Source organism: Mchenga conophoros, linkage group LG11 (genome assembly GCF_057382185.1).
Source record: "Mchenga conophoros isolate Kocher_MC1m ecotype Shallow Benthic linkage group LG11, M_conophoros_male_GT1.1, whole genome shotgun sequence".
NCBI lineage: Eukaryota > Metazoa > Chordata > Actinopteri > Cichliformes > Cichlidae > Mchenga > Mchenga conophoros.
In genome coordinates, this window is record NC_140536.1 from 9,716,032 (window position 1) to 9,740,428 (window position 24,397).

General features: G+C 42.5%; 2 protein-coding genes across 5 annotated transcripts in view; one reads left to right on the forward strand and one right to left on the reverse strand.

Moving 5' to 3' along the window:
* Nucleotides 1-7,117, forward strand: part of klhl32 (kelch-like family member 32) — a 37,546-nt gene extending 30,429 nt beyond the window's left edge. For all 4 annotated transcript variants that reach the window (XM_085290821.1, XM_085290825.1, XM_085290822.1 and 1 more), the window contains 3 exons: nt 2,101-2,293; nt 4,587-4,681; nt 5,426-7,117. In XM_085290821.1, the coding sequence (XP_085146947.1) occupies nt 2,101-2,293; nt 4,587-4,681; nt 5,426-5,587 (450 nt within the window). In that variant the 3' untranslated portion in view covers nt 5,588-7,117. The remainder of the gene's footprint in view (nt 1-2,100; nt 2,294-4,586; nt 4,682-5,425) is intronic.
* Nucleotides 7,017-23,367, reverse strand: mms22l (MMS22-like, DNA repair protein). Its single transcript, XM_085290820.1, has 26 exons — nt 23,258-23,367; nt 22,388-22,585; nt 22,004-22,129; nt 21,490-21,542; nt 20,668-20,755; nt 20,369-20,546; nt 20,000-20,093; nt 19,769-19,899; nt 19,423-19,536; nt 19,164-19,343; nt 18,909-18,965; nt 18,647-18,766; nt 18,193-18,428; nt 15,906-16,122; nt 15,536-15,825; nt 12,067-12,248; nt 11,661-11,811; nt 10,241-10,380; nt 9,980-10,122; nt 9,658-9,814; nt 9,390-9,535; nt 9,068-9,279; nt 8,651-8,817; nt 7,998-8,094; nt 7,637-7,804; nt 7,017-7,471 (listed from the first exon to the last, which is right to left on the reverse strand). Exons 2-26 carry the CDS (start codon nt 22,558-22,560, stop codon nt 7,396-7,398), a joined length of 3,696 nt encoding a protein of 1,231 aa, XP_085146946.1. The 5' UTR covers nt 22,561-22,585; nt 23,258-23,367; the 3' UTR covers nt 7,017-7,395.
* Nucleotides 23,368-24,397: the final 1,030 nt, after the last annotated feature.

Sequence of the window (24,397 nt, forward strand, 5' to 3'; positions counted from 1 at the left end):
CACTTTATCACCATATTCCCAAAACACACTAAAGCCAACTCGAGCCAGTATTTACATATAAGCTAAGAATGAATTTACTGTGAACGAGGCTGCTGATAGAGACAAAATCACAAAGAAGTATGATTATACGCTACAGTTCATTGTACTTTCAGTGGGGTTTTCTTTTTTTGAACAGTGATTTTGTTTTACTGACAGTAACCTTACTGTTTGCATTCATCTCCTGACTCTCATCAACAGCAAACAGCAGTGATCAGTACAAAAAACAAACAAAAAAAATACCCTTTTACACGCCCAGGTCCAAACAGCTGACACACAAAATTTCCCTCAAGCTTCATATTTTTTTTCTCAGGAGCTTTTGGAGACCAAATGTGAGGTAGATGAGATTATTTGAGTTACATTTTTCAGGTGTTCAGAAACAGAACTCTAAATTGATGGTCTGTGGTGGATGTGAACTGCTCGGTAAAGCGTTTTGGTTGCTATTATGTCAGTGCTGAGAGCTTGTTGTGTCCTTGGAATCCTTATTCAGAGCCACTTATTATGAGACTCATCCTGAGATTTTTCTCTGTGAAAGTTTGTACTGAGGTTAGCTTATAATACAGTTTACTCTGTTTGAATTGTTGTTGACTGATGATGAGACTTTTGGAAAAGTACACACCTAAACATCATCGGTGTAATAATAATGGAGTATTTTTTTCTCTCTCCCAGAAATAAAAGCACACCTTACGTTCTCAATGACGGATAGCACAACAGGCAGGTGTCAAGTGTCTGCTAATTGATTTTCACACTGTATGGAATCAATTAAAAACATCCCAGCCACTCTGATAAATAGTAAAACTAGATTTGGGATGGGAATTGCATTTGTATACATGGTATGATTAATTTGTGCATCTGCAAAGGTGCGCTTAATGCGAAACGACACTTCCAGGACTCTACAGTGCTCTGAAAAACATTTTAAACTGAAAAAGCTGCACTTGTTCAGTCCTTTTCTAATTGCACTGTCATGAATTTTAACATTTAACATGCTAACTGAAAACTTTAGAGTTTGACATGTAGCTCTTGGATTTTTTTTGCATTTTCTCTGAGCACTCAAATGGGGTGAATTTACCCCAACTAGCAAACTGCAAAACCTTTATAGAGGTGGTCATACTTGCTCTGGTCTTCCTTAGTTTTTCAATGTAGAGGCCTGCGAAAACTTTCCTTCACACAAAGCTGTAAAGGTATGTAAAGGTAAAACAACCCCTTTGCTTATTTCAGCAAGACAAAATGTTGCAAACAGTAAAATTTAGTTCCAACTTTTGTCGTGTTTTTTCGGTTATATTTTTGAAATTAAATATGAGCTTTAAATGATTTTGATTCTGTGTGCAATAGTCAAACACACCTTTCTGCACTGGAATGTAGAGGGCTAAACATCAATCGGTTGTGTTTATAGGCAGCTGCTAAAGCCTGTATATAGTACGCGGTGTGTATGTGTGTAATGCGCATATCCATATGGGTCTGTGTTTGTACATGTCTGCGTGGAAGCGAGGGAATGAAGAAACGAAAGAGAGAGGAAGAGAGTCTCATTTGTATTCACCATGAATCTACATTCACCTGCCAGAGCAACAGCAACCCCCCACCCACTCTACCCTCAACAGATGGCCACCCGTCAGCTCCCAGCAGACACACACGCACACACACACTTTCTCTCTCTCATTCTCTGCCTCAATCAAGCACTCACACACACACACACACACACACACACACACACACACACACACAGAAAATACACTTCGACACACTTAGTGAAATGAGCAGGGATCCTCGGTGTAAAATGGAGTGGCTGAAACATATGATTAGAAATAGGGAGGGAAGTCATTAGTACAAACCTGAGCTCCAGTGTCACGTTATTTATCTAGTGCTGAGCATACATCAATTACCCATGCATGGATATGCTTAAATATTAATCTTCGTATTCATCCTCCTTCCCTTTCCACCCTCGCTGTTTCTCTCTGCCTCCCTCTTTGTACTGCATCTCTTATTTTCTCCCTTTTCCCCCCCCTTCAAATTCATCTGCCGTTCCCTCCCCATATCTACTCCCCACCACCTTCGCCTCCACCTCAGGACCAGTGGTTGGCCCGCAGTCCCATGTTGCAGAGGCGAGTATACCACGTCATGGCGGCGGTGAGGAGGGAACTGTACGTGTTAGGTGGGAACGACCTGGATTACAACAACGATCGCATCTTGGTCCGCCACATCGACTCCTATAATATGGACCTGGACCAGTGGACGCGGTGCTCATTCAGCCTCCTCACAGGTGGGCAAAGCGATGAAGCCACTGTGGAAACATGCATACTGTGTGACCTGCACAACTTTTTCTGAAATGATCCATTAGATAGAAGCAGAAGAAGCTTTGGCTGTGACAGAGAAATTGCAGCTTTCTTGCTGAGAGTTAGAGGAGATAGGTGATGTCATGTCTGCGCTAACATAAAGCTACTGTCAGGAGGTGGTTAGATTAACTTAGATAAAGACTAGAACTGGGGCAGTTAACTGACTCTATCGAGAAACAATATTTGCTTCTGCTATTCACCTGACAGGATCATGAAATTCACCACTACAATCCATCTTAAACTAGAACTTGTTTATTTAATGCTGGTGTTTTGGTAAGGATTAAAAAAAACACATAGGGTGTGAACAAAATGCTTTTATGCTGGTGCTCGATCACGATACCTTTGATTTGAGCCAGACTAGCAATTTTTATATTAATAGACCAAAAGACGCACTGCCCACTGCGAGTGACTTTACTAGTGACAAACTGGGTGGGAAATGTTAACGCATTTTGCTTCTCCCATCTTCCTAGCATAAATCAGTTTGTAGTTTTTTTGACCAACAACTCTAATATTCTATTTTTGAGAAGATGTTAAATTGAAAGTGTTAGATATGCCCTACATTATACATACACATAAAGTCTGAGTTAACTAACTCATCTATCATAGCAACATATTGAAATTTCTGTTGTGTTTAGCAGCTTGAACCCACTCTGTCAGGAGCTGTGGAGCCATAAAAGAGAGCTAACTTAAGACATACAGCATCAAGAGACAGCACCCATTCCTTTATATTTTGGAGACCTTTAAAAAATGTTGTTTTGGGCCACAGTTCTCCAGGCTTTCTGAAGGTCTTTCAAAGTTGATCTTCAGACAATGATTGGTTTTTCATACATTGTCCAGTACTTGAAGCTGGCCGTTTTCAGACGTTTTTAGTTAGTCTAAAAACGTCTAATCTTAGAATTTAAACTGGTTCTTTGCTATTTGTAGGCACTTTGCCACAAGCAGCCTGTTACAAAAAATATTTTTTCCCATTTCTTTAGTTGAATCTATGAAAAATGCCAAAGGTCAGTTTGACAGACATAAAATAATATTTTTTGCACCAACAAGGAATGCTGTTAGCAGAAAACCTTGCACATCTTGGCATGTTGTACAAGTATCTACAGCAGATGAACAATTTGTGAAAGTCATGTCCTTAAGAAACAGGAGAAAAATCCAGCAAAGACCTGACACAAGACCCGAGACATTCATCAGGGCCTTTAGTTGATCCATGTACTGTTCACTGAAGCCTCATCAGAAATGGTCCCAGTGGAAGGGTGACTGCATTTCCATGTGTGTTTGCACATTTCAATTAAGCGCTGCACCTATTTGCCATTTTTATTGCAAAATATAAAGCTAAGAGGGGTGGCTCAAGACTTTTGCACCGTATCATATATTACACTTTCACGCAAACCTTAATAGTTTTTTGTCAAATCGAGCAAATTAAAAGGACGTATTTCCAAATGCACAGAGGATTTAGTGACATTTGAATACCAGTGTGATGACTAACAGCAGGCTGATACTCAAGGCCACTGTCGATCAAACTTTTTTCCAAGCTGAACTTTTAATTGCTCTTTATGTAGTTGTAAATCTTTAATGAAAAACACTTCTGAAAACAAGCTTTCAGCAGCTTTAATGCTAATCTATTTAGAACACCATATATTTTTAATACAATTATGCACTGTACATATGTGGTGCTTGGAAACGTAGGCTGAGTATAACTCTCGGCTTTGCCCTCCTCTCATTAGATTAGAAACACAACACATAATGCCTCCCTGTTGGCTGCAAGTAGGTGGTAGGATGATTAAATTAAAACATATAGAGAGTATATGTCTACTTTGGACCTGAGGGTATGTTGCACCTTTTAGCCTACAGGATAGCGGTGGGATGGAACACAAGCACTGCCAAGACAATCTCACATACATATACTGTAGGATGTGGTCATGTTTTCTCATTTTCCATTACAGGCTTTAAATTCTGGATGACTTTATTGTTATTTCCTCCTCCTCCTGTACTCCTGTTTGACTTTACACAATTGTTCTCGGATCTTTTCCTCCCATTATATCTGCAAAAGTTTAAAGACAAAGTCACAGAAAGAACACGCCATAGCTCTGCGTACACTCCCACCCTTGCCCCATCTTTCTCCATTTATCTTCCCCTCTGCCTCCTGGGGGACGTGGAAGTCATATTGTCAGGATGCCCTCTGATTGGCACAGTGAAGCATTGTGCCGTCTCTGTCCTCTTCAGGTCAGAACGAGTCTGGAGTAGCGGTCCACGATGACAGGATCTATGTAGTTGGAGGATACTCTATTTGGACCAACGAGCCTCTGGCATGCATTCAGGTGAGTCTTCAGAGTAAAGTGGTGGGTCTGCTGATTCTCATATTTGATGGCAAAATGCCAGTGACGCTCCACAGTGCAGGGCAGTGAGCACAGGGCCTACTACTTCCTACGGAGGACGTTGGGTCATTCTCATGAAGTCTGTTTCTGATTGTTTGGTCGGAGACATTCACACCAGTGGCCTCCTGGATGTCGTCCAGTTCCTCCTTGCACAAAGGGGCACATACTAGCCCTGCTGAGGGGATTAGTATTCCACAAGTTGAACTGACTTGATGATTGATTAAGTTAGTACATGCTTTAGTAGGTTGTTCAAGCAGTTTCACTAGTATTGTAGGGAACAAGTGCTCTAATGTAGGCGATTAATTCAAATCTAACCCACTATCCCCTAGTTAACAGCAAGAACCTTCCCAACTTTTCATGGCTCGTCAATCTAAAGATGAAGACCATTCTAGCTGGAATCTAGTAAGGAGCAAATGACTTTCATTAAACAATCTTTCTCTGGTATTAATATAAAGACTGAAAACCGGCTTAATTGGGATTTATTAATGGGCATAGGGTCATCTATAGCAGTTTTTAAAGACTGAAATAGGACAATATCTCTTACCTTTCCTGAGGCTGATATGTATGTTTGTATCAAATTTCATGCCTTGTGGTGGTGCCAAAGGAAAAGACATTGTTATTACTATGTACTGGCCCAGTGCCATTACTACAGCTGTGCCATATATTGCATGAGTTTTCTCTTTCCAGGTGCTGGATCTTAGCACGGAGGGAAAGGAGGAGGTTTTCTACGGGCCAACGTTGCCGTTTGCCTCCAATGGGATAGCGGCCTGTTTCCTTCCTGCTCCTTACTTCACCTGCCCAAACCTACAAACTCTACAAGTACCCCATCACAGGATAGGTGCTGTTTAAACCACTCCTTTACAAAACGTGAGGAAACCAGAACATGTGACCAGAGGATGGAGCACTTTCAGATAAACTCTCTTTTTTATTTAATTTTTTTTTTTTTAAAGTGCTCGATTATTGGACTCAATCTGAAACACGCCATCTCTGACACCAAAATGTAATAATAATATTTTCCTGACAAGAGCCATGCTATTTAAGCTATTTAAACTTCTAGGAACAATCTGCGTTCACAACAATAAAGCATTTTTTGGTTGTATGTTTCCAAAGACTGAAACATCATGACCACTGAAGACATAAGGAGCAAGTGGGAACATAAATCTTGCAGGAAAGGGACAGGAGAAAAAGAAAAAGACAGTCATCCTAACTGTTAATAAAGACGTGGAAAGAAGATATTGCTGACCTGCTCAACTGTCCTCAAGATAATAATGAAACTGCAGTTTCTGTAACCCATTAAAGTACTGTAGGAGCATTTCTAGCTAGAACTGCTGTATAACACTTCCACGTGATCCCTATAATCACTTCGGTGGCCTGAAGAACAGCCTGCTTTCTAATCGCCTGTGCTGGTACTTGGGTTCGTAGGTAAATAACCATGCCATCTTTTTCAGTTCAAATAAGATAACAAAAAAAAAACGACCTGTGTGAGTCCGACTGTTAATACACTCAGGACCTAAGACTGTGGTCTAATGAATGTCTAGTCCCATCTGCGTGCATACGTACCATATACTGAATAATGCTGATTGTCCAAAACATACTTCTGACCAAAACAAACCCCCGTTTGTCTGTCGAAAAGAAAGGTGTTGAAAACCTGGAAAATTTGCAGAATAAAGATGCAAACAGAGAATTGAAAAAAGGCGCAGGAGTGTGTTCTGTCAAGAGCAGTAGTAGTTCTAAGAGTTCGGGGGGTGAGGATGACTGCTCTTCAGTGGGAATTATTTAGCAGCAATAGATAATTGCACACTAATTTAAAGAACCACCTCAGTTTCTTTCTTTATGCATGGATTCTCCAACCAGCTCTGATGCTGCTGGAGGAAAAAGGAATGTGATGCAGCAGAAAGCTCCTCGGATGAAGGAGATGCATTGCAGTTTGATGAGGCTGGAAAATGACTAGCAATGACAGAAAATGAGACTTGGTGATTGTGGGAGACAGGAGTGAGACTTCATGTGATTAGGTGCAAACTAGAACGGGATTGGAAGAGATTGCTGAACTTGGAACGGGGAGAAAGAACGGGAGAGTGGGAACAAACAGTACTACTTCTTCCCTCTGCTCAACTTTTTTTTTAAGGTGTGGTGGTGAAGTCATTGGGCCCTGATCAAATCTGTAATTCAGACTGCTGGATATATAGATGCAGCACCTCATACCATAATCACAAATAATGTGTGCACACTTCACATTCTTCCCTTCTCTTAGTATCGAACAGAAACGAAAAGGTGGGGATGCTGGCGTGTGGCCACATTCACATTTATTGTCACATTTTTCATTCAGTAACAGTGAATCTCTTGAGATGCAAAGCTGCACTTTTTTCTTTTTTGGACAATATGTACATATCTACAGGCAGGTAATATTAAGCTTTTAATCCATGATAGGAACATGCCCATTTGTATATTTTTTCCCTTCTACAAATCTTTTCTGTGCTTTTTTACAACTGCATTTGAGGTTTTAAGAATATTACAGATTATGCTAAACATAAATTAAACAGAATTTCTAAGGTATCCTCATTTTTTTAAGGGAAATTGACAAAAATGAAAATACAACATGATAAGAAGAGATTCTTGGAGGGGTCTGGAAGAGGTCTCTCTTTACTGGATTTTTTTTGTCACTCGCTTTCCAGACTGGTTATTTCAGCTTGCCCACTTTCCCCAAGGAGACCCAGCAACTTCACATATGCACTCCTGTTACACAAACAAATGTGGCACATTCTGTAAGTCACAGAGCTGCTGAATATTTCTTGTTCTGTATGCAACTGCAGCGCTTATTGTCTAGACAACTTAAAAATAGTTTAAAGTGATGAATGCCGTCTACATGGCTTCCAGGGTGTGATTCATGTGCTTGCTCACCTCAAGGCGATGTTCTTGCCCAGTCCTCTTTTGTGCTCAGTGTTTCTCAGACTGAGAGACAGATTGGGGATAAGAGCTTGAACCACAGTGGGATCTAAAACAGCCACAGTCTCCAAGATGCCGTATATCTGCCTGTCGTAGACTCCCTCGTTCTCCTCCACAAACGACCTAAGAGCATCGAGATGGTAGGCATAATAAATAAATAAATGAATAAAAATGATGGATAAAAGAGGCTGTAATTTGATGATGATCTATAATTACTGTCTATGAATAATGTGTACACTTCAAATGATCTTACACAGTCGAATATTGCAAAGTTTGTCGATGCATACAGTATTTAATGCTACAAACATTCAGTTACCGTAAGACTGTGATCATCTGGTCGCATGGTCTCTCTGTAGATGCGGCACCACACCGCTCAACTACAAGCTGTAAGGCATCTGTGCTCGTCTTCCTTACTGCACATCCAAAATAAAAAAATAAAAATCACTTCACAATCACATCAATAGAGACGGGCTGGAAAGTGTTGATTATATAATGCATCAGTCTGAAATGAAGTGAATCCACTTAAATGACACTGTTATATAAAAAATGACTTTAACTTCTACTTCAATCAATCAAAACTGCAGTAAAATGTAGAGTTAACAGAAGATCTGAGTACTGCAAGTCATTACAACAACTCCTAATCTACATAACAAGAGTTTCTGAGTAGAATATGGCACTTTCTCACACGGGGAACAGCTGCTGGATTACAACTTTATTCGTTTATGCCACTAATGTCGCACTGTCCATATTCCTCTGCTCTGGACCATCATTACATTGCTTGTACTCAGTGAACTGTGATCATATGGAAAGCCAGACGCTCTCTTTTTATACCAACTTCTGGATTGTTAGATCTCATGATTATATAGTTTTATACTTAAGCTGCAGACAGAGAAACAGTGAGGTAGTGGAGCACTGCTATATTAAAACTTGGCTTGTAAAACTATTTAAGATTCAGATTGTCAATCTTACCCTGTGGCTCGTTGACCAGCATAATGCAGCGCAGCAGAGAGGGGAGGGGCACGGTGAGTAGGGAGGGGTCTGAGTCACCATTTCGTCTCAGAAGCTCCAACAGGAACATCAGGACGGATGCCAGACGAGGAGGGGGGGCGTGACCTTTGAACTGCAGGAAGTTCTCACTGCAAACACAAGCAGAGGTGTTTCTAGTAACTTTAAGTGGCTGTTTATGTAGACACATGGTGAAAGAAGGAAATGATGTACATGAGTCCTTGATAATAAAGGTAAGACAGCCTTTGGGGCGTTTGGAGTTTTCAGTCATTGCTGAGAGAGTTTTTGATTAAACAGGAATCACATTCAGAAATTAAGTGAACATGAAATTCAGGTCAATGCTGGATCAGGCAAATTCTTTTCATGGTTCTGCAGACCTACCAAAGAACCTCTAGGATGAGTCTCCTCAGGGCAGCTCCACGGCTGGTTGGGTTGGCCTCGCAGGCACCTAGAAGCACCGGGTGGTTGGCAATAATGCCCACAGAAGGCGAGGCAGGAAGGAAATGGTCCAAATATCTGCGAGTTACAGAACGTAGTTGCTGCTTCAGGTAAGCCCCCTGGGACTGAGACACACTAGAGGCCACAGACAGACCCTGGAAGACGATAAATGGAAGGGTCTTTATCAAAATAGCCAGGTTTCTTTCTTTAATGTAACGGCTGTGTGTTTGGACAATGTGTGTCTATATTATACATTTGTCCCTACCTGTATATACAAAGGCAGACTGTCTCTGAGAGCTTTGTCTTGCTGTGTGAGGTTGTGGGGAAGCAGCAGCCCATCCACAATGCGGAACAACAGCTGTTGTGCTTTTGATGTGGCCAGCAGGGGGCTCCAGTGCTTCACAATGCAGCCTGGTCACAGAGAAAAGAGTGTTGTACTCTCATACGCAATTCCAATAATTTCTTGCCCAGTCGTGGACTTTATACACAGTATATTCTGTGATGCGTTTGAAATTGATAAACTTTGCACCTACCAACAGCCCAGTATGCTAGCTGTATTCCCTCTTGGTTCTTGCTGACGAGAGACGGTTTAATGTGCTTCAGGATGTCACCAATGTAGTCTAGGGCTGTGGTCACCATGGCTGAACGCTCAGACAAAACCTTCAGTCCACTGTACACACTGCCTACAGCCTAACACCATGTGAAACACATAGAAACACACGCTGATGAAGGTTCACAGACGATTTTTAATTTTACTTGGACACAAAGCCGACCTGAGTTCTCGCTGTAAAATTTCAAAATACACAAAGACAGAATTATTCCCCAGTGTGTTTGTCACCTGTGTGCGTATGTTACCTTGACAAACATCTCCAGGGCTGCAGTCGGCTCTGGCCTGGTTGCTGTGGGATTAAGGTTGGCTCTCTGCAGAAGCCTCTCCACCTCGGGAAGCCTCAGCACAAGCCGGGTCAATTCACACAACTGTTGTTCCACAGCCCGGGCTGACGAATGCAAAAACACAAACACTGGTTATTCAAATGATAACGAAGTTCACATTAATGTAAACACTTCCTTTTTTACTTAAAGAATAGGTTGAAAACTGCTGTTGAGTATTGTTACCTGTTCTGCTGTCAGTGCCATCTGGGTTCTTGTGAAGGTGCTGCTGTAGAACACATCTGACCCAGGCCCTCACTGACAGGCTTTGTGCAGAACCAGACACAGCAACGCCAGGATCTCCACTCAGAGAGGACACCAGCTCACTGCGAAAGAGAAGAGACAGCAAGAACCTGATCACAAGTCTGTTTGGAGATGTGTGGGGCAGGGTGGGTGGGGGGCGAGGCGGTTTCTATTGACTGTCCAACTAATGCACATCTTTTCAAATGGTGGAAAGCCTAATTCAATGGAAGCAAATTCTACTTTGCAGCTTGTGCAATCACTTTAAAGCAACCCGCACAAAATAAGAAAGATAAGCTTGTCAGAAAAAAACTTCTAAAAAGGATCACTTTGGTATCTTGCAGTTGAAGGGTCAGGTACTGGCAGTTGCCCATACAAAACACACCACCTCCTTATTGCATAATAATCTTCCTGCCTCTCTTTCATTAATAAACAGTGCCCAGACAGCTCAGTAGGTAAGGCTGTGGTCTATTAACATTTTGGTTCATGGATATTATTTTAGCTTATGGCTCGTTTTCTTTCTCCATCTTGCTGGACTGGTGGAGAAGGATGTGCAGCTGATGGCCAGATAATATTCCAGATGTCTGCAATTTTAACTAGGGAACTAATTTCAAACCACAGCAGGCTATTCTGATTGGTGTTTCAGCATCTCTGTCTTTGCTAGACGCATTCCTGTAATATCTAATCTGTCTTTGTTGTAGTGGTTTCAGGCTGTGCAGGTAGAATTTCCATTAAGCACGCCACAAGTGGCCATGTTGAATCTTCCTAATGGTTTAGCCCTCTGTTAACCTTAGCCAAAGGCTCATTGCTGCAGCCAATTCCATTTCATGTTTATGTAGCTTGTTAGAGCCTCTAACAGCTTGTGTTGTAAGCATATGAAGCACATGCACATGTCAGCGCTTATGTGATGGGAGGGACTTGGAGCTGCAGATGGAGGGTTTTTTTAAAACTCTTGGATATTTTTTTTTTCCCCTACTGCAGCTTTAGTATCACTTGGCACCGTCTGAAAAGATGTCTGTGGTTGAAATAATAATCATTCTTCTACTCTTGAGTGTAATTTTGAAGCTTTTACCTTCTGTATAAAGGCATGAATGCATTTTTATTTATTAATAACCATCTTCACTATACAAGGACACCCTGTGCTTCATTTATTAATTAGAGACGGTGTAATGTACCTGCAGAAGTTATGGAAAACAGTTTTTTTAAGTGCGTCACACAATGATGAAGCTTGATAACTAACAGGAAAAGAGGAGAACATCATTCTCATCGGACTCACCTGATGTAAAAGCATCAGGTGAGTCAAATGAAAATGTTTTGGGACAGAGAAGACTGGGGGGTGGGATTGGATTCAAAGGTCAAAGCTTACCTGTTTTGAAGCAGATGGGAAAGATAGCGAGTTACCAAGAGTGGGTGAACCATGTCATCCCACCCAAAGTATTGCATGATGGACTGAACTGAATTTGGTTGAAGGTCCTGGGGTGCCGAAGTGGGTAGATCAAAGGCGAGCAGGGTGAAACCTGAGGAAAATGAAAATAGGTCAGTGTTGTCTCAGTTAGTTGGATGATGATACGTATAGCGCTCAAAGTCATTAATGTCTTCTCTTTACTATGATCTTTGAATTTTGTGTCCTTTCCAGTTCTACCTTTTCACTCGTAAAGCCATATTTTCCCCTCAAATTTCTTTCATTTAAAATAGCTACATCAGTTTTCTTTTGTATGAGGATGCCCAGAAATCTTGCTCTCCCACCTTTCCTTCCACTGGGTCTTACTGACCTGCAGCTGCATCTGCAAGCTGTGCTGGAGGTGTCTGAGAAAGACGTAGGCTGTGCAGAAAGGGGAAGAAGTGAGCCCAGAGAGCAGCTGCTACCGCTAGGTGGCGCTCTTTCACCACACTGGCGGTAGCAGGAACCCAGGACAGGGTGGGAGCTGACTGGTCACTGCGCTGATGGACTCGTCTGGAAGGACACAGACACACAGATAAACAAATCTATCCAATGCAAAATCCAAACTCAGTGCTCCCTCTTGTGTACAACCCCCCCCCCCCCCTCCCTACTTTCTCAAATCCTTTTGCTCCACAGTTCCTCTCTTTCACTCCTCCTTCATATGTTTTCCCTCTCTTCTCTCCTGGGGGATTACTGGGTGCAGTGGTGCGCTGCAGTGTGGCGCAAAGCGGGGTGGAGGTAGGTGTGAGGAAGGAGAGGAGGATATTATAGGCATAGAGTGGAGCCTAATACTGATCCCCTGTACACAGACTATACTTTGGCTCTTCTGGCTCATCCCTGGCCCTGGCCGCTACGGCAGCCCCACAGTGGCTGGCATTAGCCCAGATAAGCAGCTGAAGGAGCTGTAATCTCATTTAGACGGGAGATGATCCTTCTGTCCCCCTCATTCACCCGGATGAGGGTGTAGGGAAGCGGGGGCTAAGATGAGGTGGGGAAGAAGCAAAAGATAGAGGAACTAGCAGCCCCCTTCTATCCTATCCTTAACCACACACTCTACTCTGTTACTATATTACATACACACACGCACACACTCACACACACCTCAATGGTGCCTTCCCTTCCAGCAAGGTTGCATCTAATCCAGAGAGAGCTGAGACAATCGATTAGAGTCTGAATTCATTAGCCTCGTTACTACTGCGGAATAGGCCTTTCACACCCATCAACCCTCATTGTACAAGACATCGTCAGAGACCCCACTTAATCCTCCTCACTGTGGCTTCTTACATGTACACACAAACACATACACACACCGTTACATACCACTAGGGACCAAAGTAACCCTTCCCCCAGCTGCCTTCACTGTAAAGACATTAAAAAAAAAAAAGTAGCATCCTAACAATGCCAGGCAGACAAACACATCAGACGCACACATGGGCATACATGGAATTAACTCCACGTCCCCTGTTTCCTTACTTTGTCCTCACATTTGTATCTAATGTAAAGGTGTTTTTTTCCTTTATAAGAAGACACTTGACAGTAGTTGTCCTTGACTATTGGGGGGGGGGGGTCAAAACCCGCTAAAAGGTCTTAATGCTCACAAAGGAAAAAGCTTCACAGGAAGGCTTGTATTTTATCAAGCCAAGGAGATGGGGATTAATTGTTTGTGCCAAAAACAGATCCAACAGACTGTGCCAATGCCAGCTCACCTCGTCAACCAGCGTCACCCCCATCCTCCTACAACGGAGGGTCATGGGAAGAAATAAAATTGAGGAATTATGCCTGTTACTGGCTTCTTGCCTCAGCACCATGACGATGGCTATCAAGAGTGAATGTTCGGACCCTACGCCGCCTCAACCATTGGCAGAATAATTCTCATAATGTGTGCGGATTCCACATGGCTCTTAATAGACATAATGATGCACACACTAAATTTGCCAGGCTACATAATTGCCCATTAATTGTGTCACAGAAAAGGCATTAATCACAAAGAGATACCGAAAATTGCCAGGCCGAAGAATTATATTTAATTTGGCGGCACGAATTGGAAAGAGAGAGAGCACGGTATTTTAATTTTTTTTTTTTATTTGGTTAAATGGGTCATGGTGGTCCAGGCCATAACACAGAGGGCCTCTGAGAGTTCTCTTCTTCTCCTCTCACTCCTTGGCCATTAATGTGCAAATGTGTGCCCTTCAACCCCAAGATCTGAGATGGGAAGTCTGGGAATTAGCAAAGCTAACGAGATACTGTGTTACAAGGGGCTGGCACTGAAATAAGAAACGAGTACACCTCGGTTAGTGTTTCACTTTGGGGGTGTGGACAGTTGTGTAGGTTTGTGTGTGCTGAGAGGATGGTAGTGCACACTGGAGAATTAAAGCAATCATACACCTACATGAAACAGCAAGAGGGCTCGGTAACACTTAATTTTACAATGCCCTTTTTCTGAGGTTTCAGATCATTTATTAACCTTTTCAAAGTAGCGTAAGCATAAAGACGTAGTAACACTCTGAGTGCTACAAAACTCCAGAAACAATATATATCTAGGGGTATATTGAAAAATCAGATATATACTCAACAAAGCTGCGTATCAAACCTCATTACTTTGACATAAAATGGACAGCACATTGTGTGCACTGAATACATTTGCTAATAAATGTTCACTTAGTTTTCACCTTTAGTGATGGAGCCACAGGAAACCATCACCAAAACTCTGTAGGATTTTTTTCAAAACAAACCTCACTAGCCTGGTTTCCAGGAGCTGCAAGCAACAACTTTTTTGATAAAATAGTCTGGATGCTACCAATTGAGAACTCTAACAACTAAGTGGAGCACATACAAAGGTAAAGCAACCAAAGAGAAACCATTTCACCTAGCAGCTGGTGAAGGCCACAACAAAGCTCAAAGATAAGTTCATTTTGAGTTTATAATGGCCACATGGTCATAAATTCAAAATAGGCATTTTTTCCCAATATAAAATGATAGTTGTTGTCAAAGACTTTAATGCCTTTGCACAGCATACTGGTGTAACTTAGGAGCATGAAACACTTAAAATTAATTCATCCATGCAATTATAAGAAGCCGCTTTAATTGTTGTTCAGAGCTATTACAAACATAATAGGTTGCAAACAAACTGACTCTTCTAAATAACACCAGATTAGCGTGTAAAATATACACGTCTTTCCTCACTGTCTGATATCTGTCCACTGTGGCCTCTGTTCCATCTCTACCTCCCATAAACAGAGTGCGTTTCAGATGTGGCTCTCTGACCTTCAGTTGGGGTTGTTCATGTAACGAACACCCCTGTCCTACAGCTGAACTCATTCTGGTGCCCTACTGACCACTGTCTCTCAACACACCCACAGCACTGCTGCCGTCCTCATAAAGACAGGAGGGTCCAAAGAGGGTCCCCTGGGCCCGTAATTCTAATCAGGGCTACTACTGCAGCACCTGGTTAGGGTGACCCGGAGCCACTGGTCCTCCTGAGACTAACTGGGGCCTCAGTGCTACACAGGCTTTTTACAGACACCCATTCCTGCTGACAGCACAATCCGCTTATTGTCAGCATGAGAAGTGAGTGGACTCTGGGCTGGGATGGGGAGAGCAGAAGAGATCACTCTCTTCTTCCGTAGAGACTTATCAGATTTTAATAAAAGCTTAGCTTGGCCTTTGCCAGAAAACATTTGTCTGGATGTGTCTACTATCTGTGAGGGAGTAGCTATCAGTGAATGATGAAAGAATGAGGGAAACTGAGGAGAAGTAAGAGATACCTGGGAGCTGGTGAATATTTACACCTGCTCTCTCACCTGAGCTGCGCAAGGACGATCTGCAGAAAACCCAGGGCAGAATTCAGCTCGGACTGGCGGCAGGCAGGCAGCAACCAATTGAACCCGTCACCGAGTAGCTTTTCCTCTGATAGGCTGAGAGTGGTGCTGGTCTCAAACACCTCGGCCACACCCTCCAGGTAGGACCCAAGTGGCCCCCATAGGGCAAGCCTGCGTGAGACCTCTGTGGTTTTGTTGTAGAACTCTTTGGCTGTCTCGTTAAAGGAGGAAGTCAGCAGGCTAGCCTGAGCTCCAACATCCAGACCCCGCTCCTGGAGCAAACATACGATGGTCCATCAGTTTTGTTATTTTTAATTAAAATCTTTTTTTATGTTATGGTAAACAAATATACCTGGAATAGCAACACCATTGACAGATGCCCTCTCCAGATTAGTGTGCGGTGTCCAAGAGGACAGTTAGAGGGCAGAAAGCCAAGCAGCTCACAAGCTCTGCTGGCCACATCCTCCAGGTCTGCCTGCCGGGCCACTACCAGAAACAGCAGCAGAAAGTTCATGAGACCTGCTTCTGACAGCTCCTGCATCTTCTTTGGGGAGAACTTAGAGTAAATCCTGGACACACAGAGACCAAAGTAAGAAAGAAAGAGGAAGGACAAAGGTTTTCAGGTATGCCACAAGAGATGGACAGCATCATGTCACACAAGACAAAGAAACAAATGGTTGCATTGTTTATTTTTAGATTATTATCCTATTTCACTTTTTTCTTTACTTCCACTATCCAATTCATTAGAAATGATTTATTCTTCTGAAACACCCTGACTTTAAACGCTGACTAACTGAACTTTCCACCCCTGTAGTGCACCCCACCACCTGCCTCCATCACCTTCTCAGCTCCAGGGGGAGAGGCTGGGCTCCCCAGCCTATGTGGGTGAGAGAGAAAGGAAAAGCAAGAGAGTAAGTAAGAATAGAGAACCACCCAGCACGCTGTTAGATCCTGCGGGCACTGTGGAGAAATGCCTTTAAAGATCATGTTAAATGTCAGAGACACTCAGACACACAGCAGTAGGCGCTCAGTCCCTCTCTCTACAGCCAAACCAATTTACTGCAACAACAGAGAGAGATCAATAAAACCACACACACATGCGCACACACACACAGAGCTTGCTCGCCTGGCAGGAAAACACAGAAGGCTGGAGCCCCCTAGCCCTCCCCATCCTAAAATACAGATGCAGCCCACACAGGTGAGTAGAGCTGCTGTTTCGGTCAAAACACAAACAGCGCACATCCCAAGACAAACTCAGTGTAAGAAGTATGACTGGTATAAAAGGAGTGGAGAAAAATGAGACGGAAACTGGGAAAGACCAGGTTAACACCACAACCAGCTTTGTTACACCCACAGAGAACTATAAAAGGAAAAGGTGGTGAAGCATACAGTCAGAGTGAGCAGGGAGGGAGATTTAAATAGATGAATGGCTAGTATGTAACAGGGATATAAGCTGCACACTGGGAGATAGCAGAGGGGATTTTCTGTGTTCTCCCAACCTGTCTCTCTGTTTGTTTATTCTGGACAGCTTTTTTTTCTGGAGGCAAGCAGATGCTCCTAACTCCCAGCATTGGAGAGCAACATGCTTGCAGTCGATCCCATTAATGTGGTCGTCACGGGTGTCCCGCAGAGCCTAGCCAGGAGTGGGAACGCTGCCGAAGCGTTGTGGAGATACAGTCGGCACGCCTCGCGCCTCCTTAGGAGGAGGAGGTAGTGGTGATAGTTTTAGTGGAGGGAGATGGAGGGAGGTGAAGGGGATGGGGGTGGGGATCTGGACCTGTCCCAGCCCAGCCTGGCTGTCGCCAGACTGCCTACCACCCACATCCCCCTGCTCCCCCACCACCCAAGCTCCCCTCTCTCCGTGTTGGAAACCAACACAGCTTCGTTAAGGCGAATTAACCGCCACGCTCGTTAGCTAATTAGCCCCCATGTCTGCAGTGCTACAGAGCACATTCCAGACAGAGGGAAGTCATTAGGCGGATTTATCTACGGCTGCCTCCCTCTGGCACACAGCCGGCCTGGGATATAGGATGGACCAGTACATGGTTCTGATGCATCCATCAGCTTCTTGTCCTTTGTCTATTTTTTTTTCTTTATTTCCTATTCAAACACGCACTGTATTCTTCTCTTCAACGGCCTCACACACTGAAACCATGTCACTGCTCTAGGGAGCAGGTGCACAGCCTGTGTGTTTGTGTGTGCATCAGTAGGAGGCTTCTTGGGTCTGGCCTCTGCTGGAGAGCAGGTGGTTGACTCCTGAGACACCTGCTCCACCGGTGGGCCTGAGTAAATATCAAAGACGCACCGGGAGACTGCGATACACCTGGCACGTACACAAACAAGACTCAAATGCATGACAGTTTGCAAACACACATGTTGTGTGTGTATTTATGCAAGCGAGTGCTTACACATAGGCAAATCCAAACACCATTTAAACACATCACACATTTAAAGATCAAGTGGGAAGGGGAAATCTATATAGCCTATCCCTGATTAGTAATCACTGCTGAAAGACTCCAAATCAAAACCCCACAATATAGAGTATATAGTGTTATGGTTGTCAAACCTACTTTTCAAGGTGGAAGAAAATGTGAAGGATCGAGAGCTACAAAGCTTCTCAGCCTTCTCTCCATCCTTACCTCCCTTTGATCTGTCTCTGTGGGACTCCTCCAGCCCGATCCTGTGCAAGGCACAGGGCCAGCACTCGAAGAAAGATGTGGAAGGAGTTGGCAGAGCGATAGAGCTGGGTGTATCCAGGAGAGCGAAGGGGAGGCAGGGAGCAGCAGCTCCGGGCCTGCTCCAACAGAGCTAAAGGTGTCTTGCATAAAGTGCCCAGGGCAGAAATCCCCAGCCAGGGCACGGTAAATGAGGCACTCTGAAGAGGAGTGACAGAGCATAATATATAACTGTAGAGCCCTTGTTAACCAGGGTGCAGCATGACATGCTTAGAATTAGAAGTATGGTGTGAATAAAGGAGCAACAAATAAGACATTTCAAAAATTGATGGTTAGACACAAAAGTAAGCTACTTGTAGTAAATTGGTCAGCAAATCAAATGTATACACTTCATGATAAGCCACAGATGTTATTTTACCAAATTCTTGCTGTAGTAATCCCAGAGGGTGGACACAGCACTGGTGCTCGGTTCCCACATCAGACAAAGACTGAGGCAGGAGTGGACATGCATCCTGAACTGCTCCTCTGCTAGACCTCCCTGTTATCACACACACACACACACACACACACACACACACACACACACACACACACACACACACACACACACACACCATTTAAAAACACTATGATTTTAAAGGGTTCAAAAACTGAATATCGCAACTAGAAACTGCGCTTACCTTACAAGTTAATTTGAGCAACTCATCCACAAAGGTCCAGTTATCCCCCAGGTTTTTCTGCAGATGAAGATAAATTAATGAGAGACACTTAAAAACAACTCACAGTATTCTATATTCATCATAATAGTCTTCATCTTAGTGTTTAAGATGAAACAAATTGCAGTTTTATATGTCAGAAAAAATCTTACATAGAAACACTTTTCTGTTCATTTGGAACATCTTTAGGTATCATTATTGCAATTATTAGTTTCTTACCTCATTCTGGACCATCATGCCGCTCCGACTATACTGGCCTAGCATTGATAAATGAGTGACCAGCCACCATGTGAATCCTAGAGGGTCCTTACAGTGTGTGGGGAGGCCACTGAACTGCTCAGCAGCAGGTTTTCCTAAAACCAGAGGCCTCAGCAACGAGTTGATGTAGCTCCAGAAAGACTAAAGGGAGCACACATTAGTTAAATACTGTCAGAATCAAAGTTTACTGTGTGACAGAACATGCGTGTATGTGTGTTACCTGTGTGTGCAACTCTTTATTCCTGTGTTCCAGAAGGTACATGAGCAGGACCCACAACTCTTTGGTGCAGGTGCAAAGGTAATGATGGCTGCTCAGCGCCTCTGTAGGCCTCACCTACAAATAAACAGGATCAATTAAACACAGTGAGTTGCCAACTAAAGCTTTATTCTACACTAAAATGTTTTTTGTTGCACATTGCGATGCCTTCTGTGTGCAGCTTCGATCCAGTTTTTGCTAACCAACTACAAAATGTGGCAATTATATGAGAAACACTTAGAATTTCAGCTTAAAAACATAACTCTGAAATACCACTGCTGCATCTAGTGAGATGAAATGAACCACCCACCTTGCTGTATTTGCCCATGGCCAGTCCAGTAAGGTCACACAGCAGACTGCACAGGTGTTCGTCAAACAGGCTGCTATCAGTCAGGTTCTCTCCCGTCAGGTCCACAAACTTGTGGGCGTACACCACCTGGCCTGAAGACAGAATGAGTAAAATTACAAAGAGCCTGTTTCCATCATAATTCAATAGCTCTTTAGTTATTTCCTAGGTGAGAATTCTGCTGCAAACACAAACCCTGCATCTTGTGACCAAGTAGGTGAAGGATCTCCAAAACTGACCAATGGATGTCTAGATGAAGGTGTAGCAAATGCCAGGAGGGAGGTAAAATCTGTAAAAGGAACACAGATTTCTCATTTCAATGTGAAAAGAAGAAAAATCAGCTGGGTGATAAAACTGTAGTCATAAAACCTAATGCTCAGTTGATAATATATAGCCTTTGTACTCTGGTATGCCAGCCCCACATTGTCTGCATCTGTTTTAAATGCTGTCTTTGGGGTTTTTTTCCTTCGGTTTTTAAGCTCCCTAACACCTTTGTAATCAATGCCTTACATTAAATCTCTACTCAAGTTAGATCTAAACAAACCAACTAGCGTTTGGCCGTACCTTTCCGTGATTCTGTATAGTAAAGGCACTTTGAACATTAGCAGGCAGGTCTTTGAGTCGTCCTACGAGGAGAGTGATCCCAAAAAGTTCCTCCAAAAGAGCAGAGGGGAACTGAGCCTCCAGCTCCTCGTAAGGGTGTGACTGAGCTGCATCCAGGGACCTGGAAGGCTGGAGATATCTGAACATATGCAAAAGGGGTATCCAATCAAACATTCAAATAAACAAAAACTCCATGACACCATAATATATTAACATGTTTTTATTAGTTCCAGTGTGACATGAAAATGTGTTAAAATTACCTGTGTAGAAAGACTTTGACATACTGAAGAAATGTAACACATTCTTGCCAGAGTTCTTCTGCTTTATAGTGGAGATTTCCAGCTTGACCTAAAACATCAAAAGGGTGCTGTAGGTAGTACTCATAATATGTCTACGGTATCAGAGATCAGATCACTCTGAAAATGACTATTGTACAGCTCATATATACATATCAAATACATTCAAATTGTTCATAAAAATATATATATAGAAAACAACTCTCTAGAAATTATGGGATTTAATTTGCAGAATAATTATTTTTATTTATTCTGGACATTTCATTCTTTAACCCTCTCAAGGCAGGCGTTGCCGATTTGCAACAGTTAAAAACTAACAACCTGATTACCCCACATACATATTTTATGAGTTGTTTTTTTTACTCAGAAGTACCACTGCAGGACTTGGTTGTGCATTAGCAACAAAAAGTTTAATTTGAGCCTGAGAGGGTTAACATATTTGAAGCCCTCGGTAATTCCTACACTTATTTCACTTGATTTAACTAGTTTTTATCACTCTCCTACAAGCTGATAAGCTGATCAGACCATTTTCTGTCCTCACATAATATGCCTTAACTAGGATTAAAAATCTGATCCAAGTTCCAAAGGGGTTGACAGAACCTGCATAAAAATGTTTCAAATCTTTTTTCTGCTAATTATATAAACAAGCAATGCACATAAACAACCTGTATATCCAACTAATACACAAACTATGCCTATGTAAGCAAACAGTGGCTTACTGTGCGAACAAAATACTGACAATAAACTAAAAGACTGTTAGTTGGACTAATGATTACACAGACTTACCAAAGTCATTTGAGTTGGACTTAACTAAAGTCTCCAACTTGTAAATCCGTTGTCTGAAACATAACACAGAACAGAAGAGACCCTGTAAATGGATATGAAGGATGTCTTTTTCAATAATGTATCAGGAATATATATGAAATATTTTAAAGAATGATTTCATGACCACACTTTTGCTGCCGTGGAAAAGAATTAAGTGGTAGAAACAACAGATTTTAACTCTTTCCTTTATAAAGATGATATCTGATGACTTCCCATAACAACATGTTTTGTTGCTTCATTACATATCAGTAAAGGTTTTCACAATGATTAGAATAGTATCAGGGTTTTTCCAAAGGTAGCTGCATAGGCAAAGACCACCCTCACTAACTCTCAATACACACCCAGTCATTTCTATAAGGAGGCGTCAAACAACCGCTCAGTTCAGAAGACAGCTCCTAGGTTAATTCTAATAGGCTTTCAAAGGGTAAAGAGTTAAAGCAGACTGAAATAACGTATGCTTTACATCATGCCTTACCTGAAGAGGCCAAACAGTAGTTTTGTAGATTCCACCAGTGCTGTCTCTGTCACCCAGGAGAAGCCAAAGATGTCCACTGTGTCCGTCTCATATTCTGCAGGGGCTGGGTCAAGACGCAAGAGTAGCCTGGAGTGGATGCAATGACTGCAGTGAGATTTTAAAGCTTTTCTCCTAGTGGAACTTTAGCAGCTACAACATCACAGGGGAGGTAAATGGAATTACATTTGAGGTGTTATAAGTACAAAAAAACTGACCTCTGAATAAATTACACAGAAAAATGACCGATTTTATAAAAGACTGTTCTTACTGACAGCATTTCTCAGGCACAAAATAGTGCCAGACAATTTTGTACGATTACAGTCAGCTGGCAGAAGGTAATTATACCGTTTCAAGGAGCCTCTAACAACGTATCCCTCTGTGGAAAGTACTCCAGCGGGATCATCTTTTACATCAGAGCAGCAGAAACACGGTGGTCGAACTGGAGCCAGGTCACATAGACTGTCTCCTGCAAATGGGGAAACTGGCGGGGTGAGGGACTGGCTGAAGTCATCTGACATGGTGTCAGTGCAGAATCAATTTGACCTGAAATGACCAAAAAAAAAAAAAAAGAAATCACAGCGCAAAATACTGAGAGAATGCTTTTTTGTCAGTGGTTTGCAAAACTGTGTTCATATGTAAATATTCAACAAGTTATTCACAATTACACTGGGATGATGTATAATTTAATACCACATACAATTTAAACAAAAGGGTTTCACAGCAATATTTTAGCATTTTACTTTGTAAGTACAAATGTACCTTACAGTACATTTGTACTTACATACAAGTACTGGTACTCAACGCAGAGCATACAAAACTACATCTAATTTTGCAGAGTTGTGCACAATTAGATGTAGTTTTAAAGGAAACATGAGCAGAAAGCAGGGAAAAAATATCTTTGGAGCAACATAAATGAATTTATTGAATGTATAAGTGACGGGCATGTATGTTATTGCATATAGCTAGCCAACGAACAAGTACTTCACAATGGATCCGACATGAGAGTATAAAACATTTCATAGAAGTTACGAAGTGCAAATTTAACACTTAACGTATCTACATTATACGCTTTATGCATGATAATGCTAGCGTTAACTTTCTAGCATACGCTGTGCCGACACGACAGCACAGTTAAGTCAAACAAAACTATTTTTAACAGGCAAACTAAAGACAGAAAAGCCTCCAAAACCAACTGTTAATGAAATATGAACTAACCTGTTAGTTCGGCTTCTTGTATATTTAGTAGTTTGTGAATTTTACTTCCCAGTATTCATCGCTGTTTGTGTTTTCAGCCGGTCCCGCGCGCTCACACTACGCAGGCGCACACTCGCTCCACGCCCGATGATTGGTCCGAAGTTTCCTACTGGGAGGAACCTAATCCTTTGACAGACACACAACAAGAGGTCTCACTGCTAAGCGCTTCCTCTGTCGCAATGTCTCTCCGGGCAGCTTTTAAGATATTTAGAATTGTAGTTGTTTTATAGTCGGTTCAGCAGCTGTATTTATCGTGAGTTGTATTAAAGAGCAACCTGAACTTCCTCTGTATACCACTAACAGCGCTGAGCTCTCTCATTAAACAAATAAAATAATTACATTCAGTTTCTTCTCGGTCTTTGTTAAGACATACACGCTAACTTGAAATTAAGTTTACATAACAGATGTTAAATACAGACTCGGGAAAACAATACTATGTGGATATATGAAAAAATATTTAGAGCATTATCGTCATAGCATGTATGTGCGTACACAGTTGCTCACAAAAAAGCACTGAACCAAAGCACCTGTTCCGTGCCGTGACTTTTCCCCGGGATTTGTCAAGTCACTTGTCCCCCTCGGTCCCACTGTCGGGGTTCCGCCCAAATGAATACAAAATAATGGACCGTATGAAAAAGAATTTAAAGCAGGCTAACCCTAATTTCCATATGCAGATCTGTCTCTCCCAACAGTCCCTCTCGCCATCACACCATTTCTTGCATTCTAATGCATTCTCACATCTTTACAAAATCCCCCCTTCCGCCACACGCCGTGGATGTGCTCGTTTTGCCGACTTACAAAATCGTTATTTCTGCACGTTTGACTTGTTCTGTGAGAAGGTGCTCTGTAGATGCGGTGTTTTGCATGCTCTAATTTGCATCTTTTATTACGAGGAGTAAAAAAAAATGGACGCGTCGGAATTTTTCTTTTTTCTCCACGATGCATCGACCTGCCGTTCTGCTTTCAACAGGAGGCAGTCCGTCTGTCTAAGGGCTCTGTCGCCTGGATGGGAAAGGTAAGAGCTTTCTTTTCTTCCTACTCTACAAACCCGTTCTATCCTTTCACAGCTCCGTGTTGCATGGAGGGAGTGAGAGTTGAACC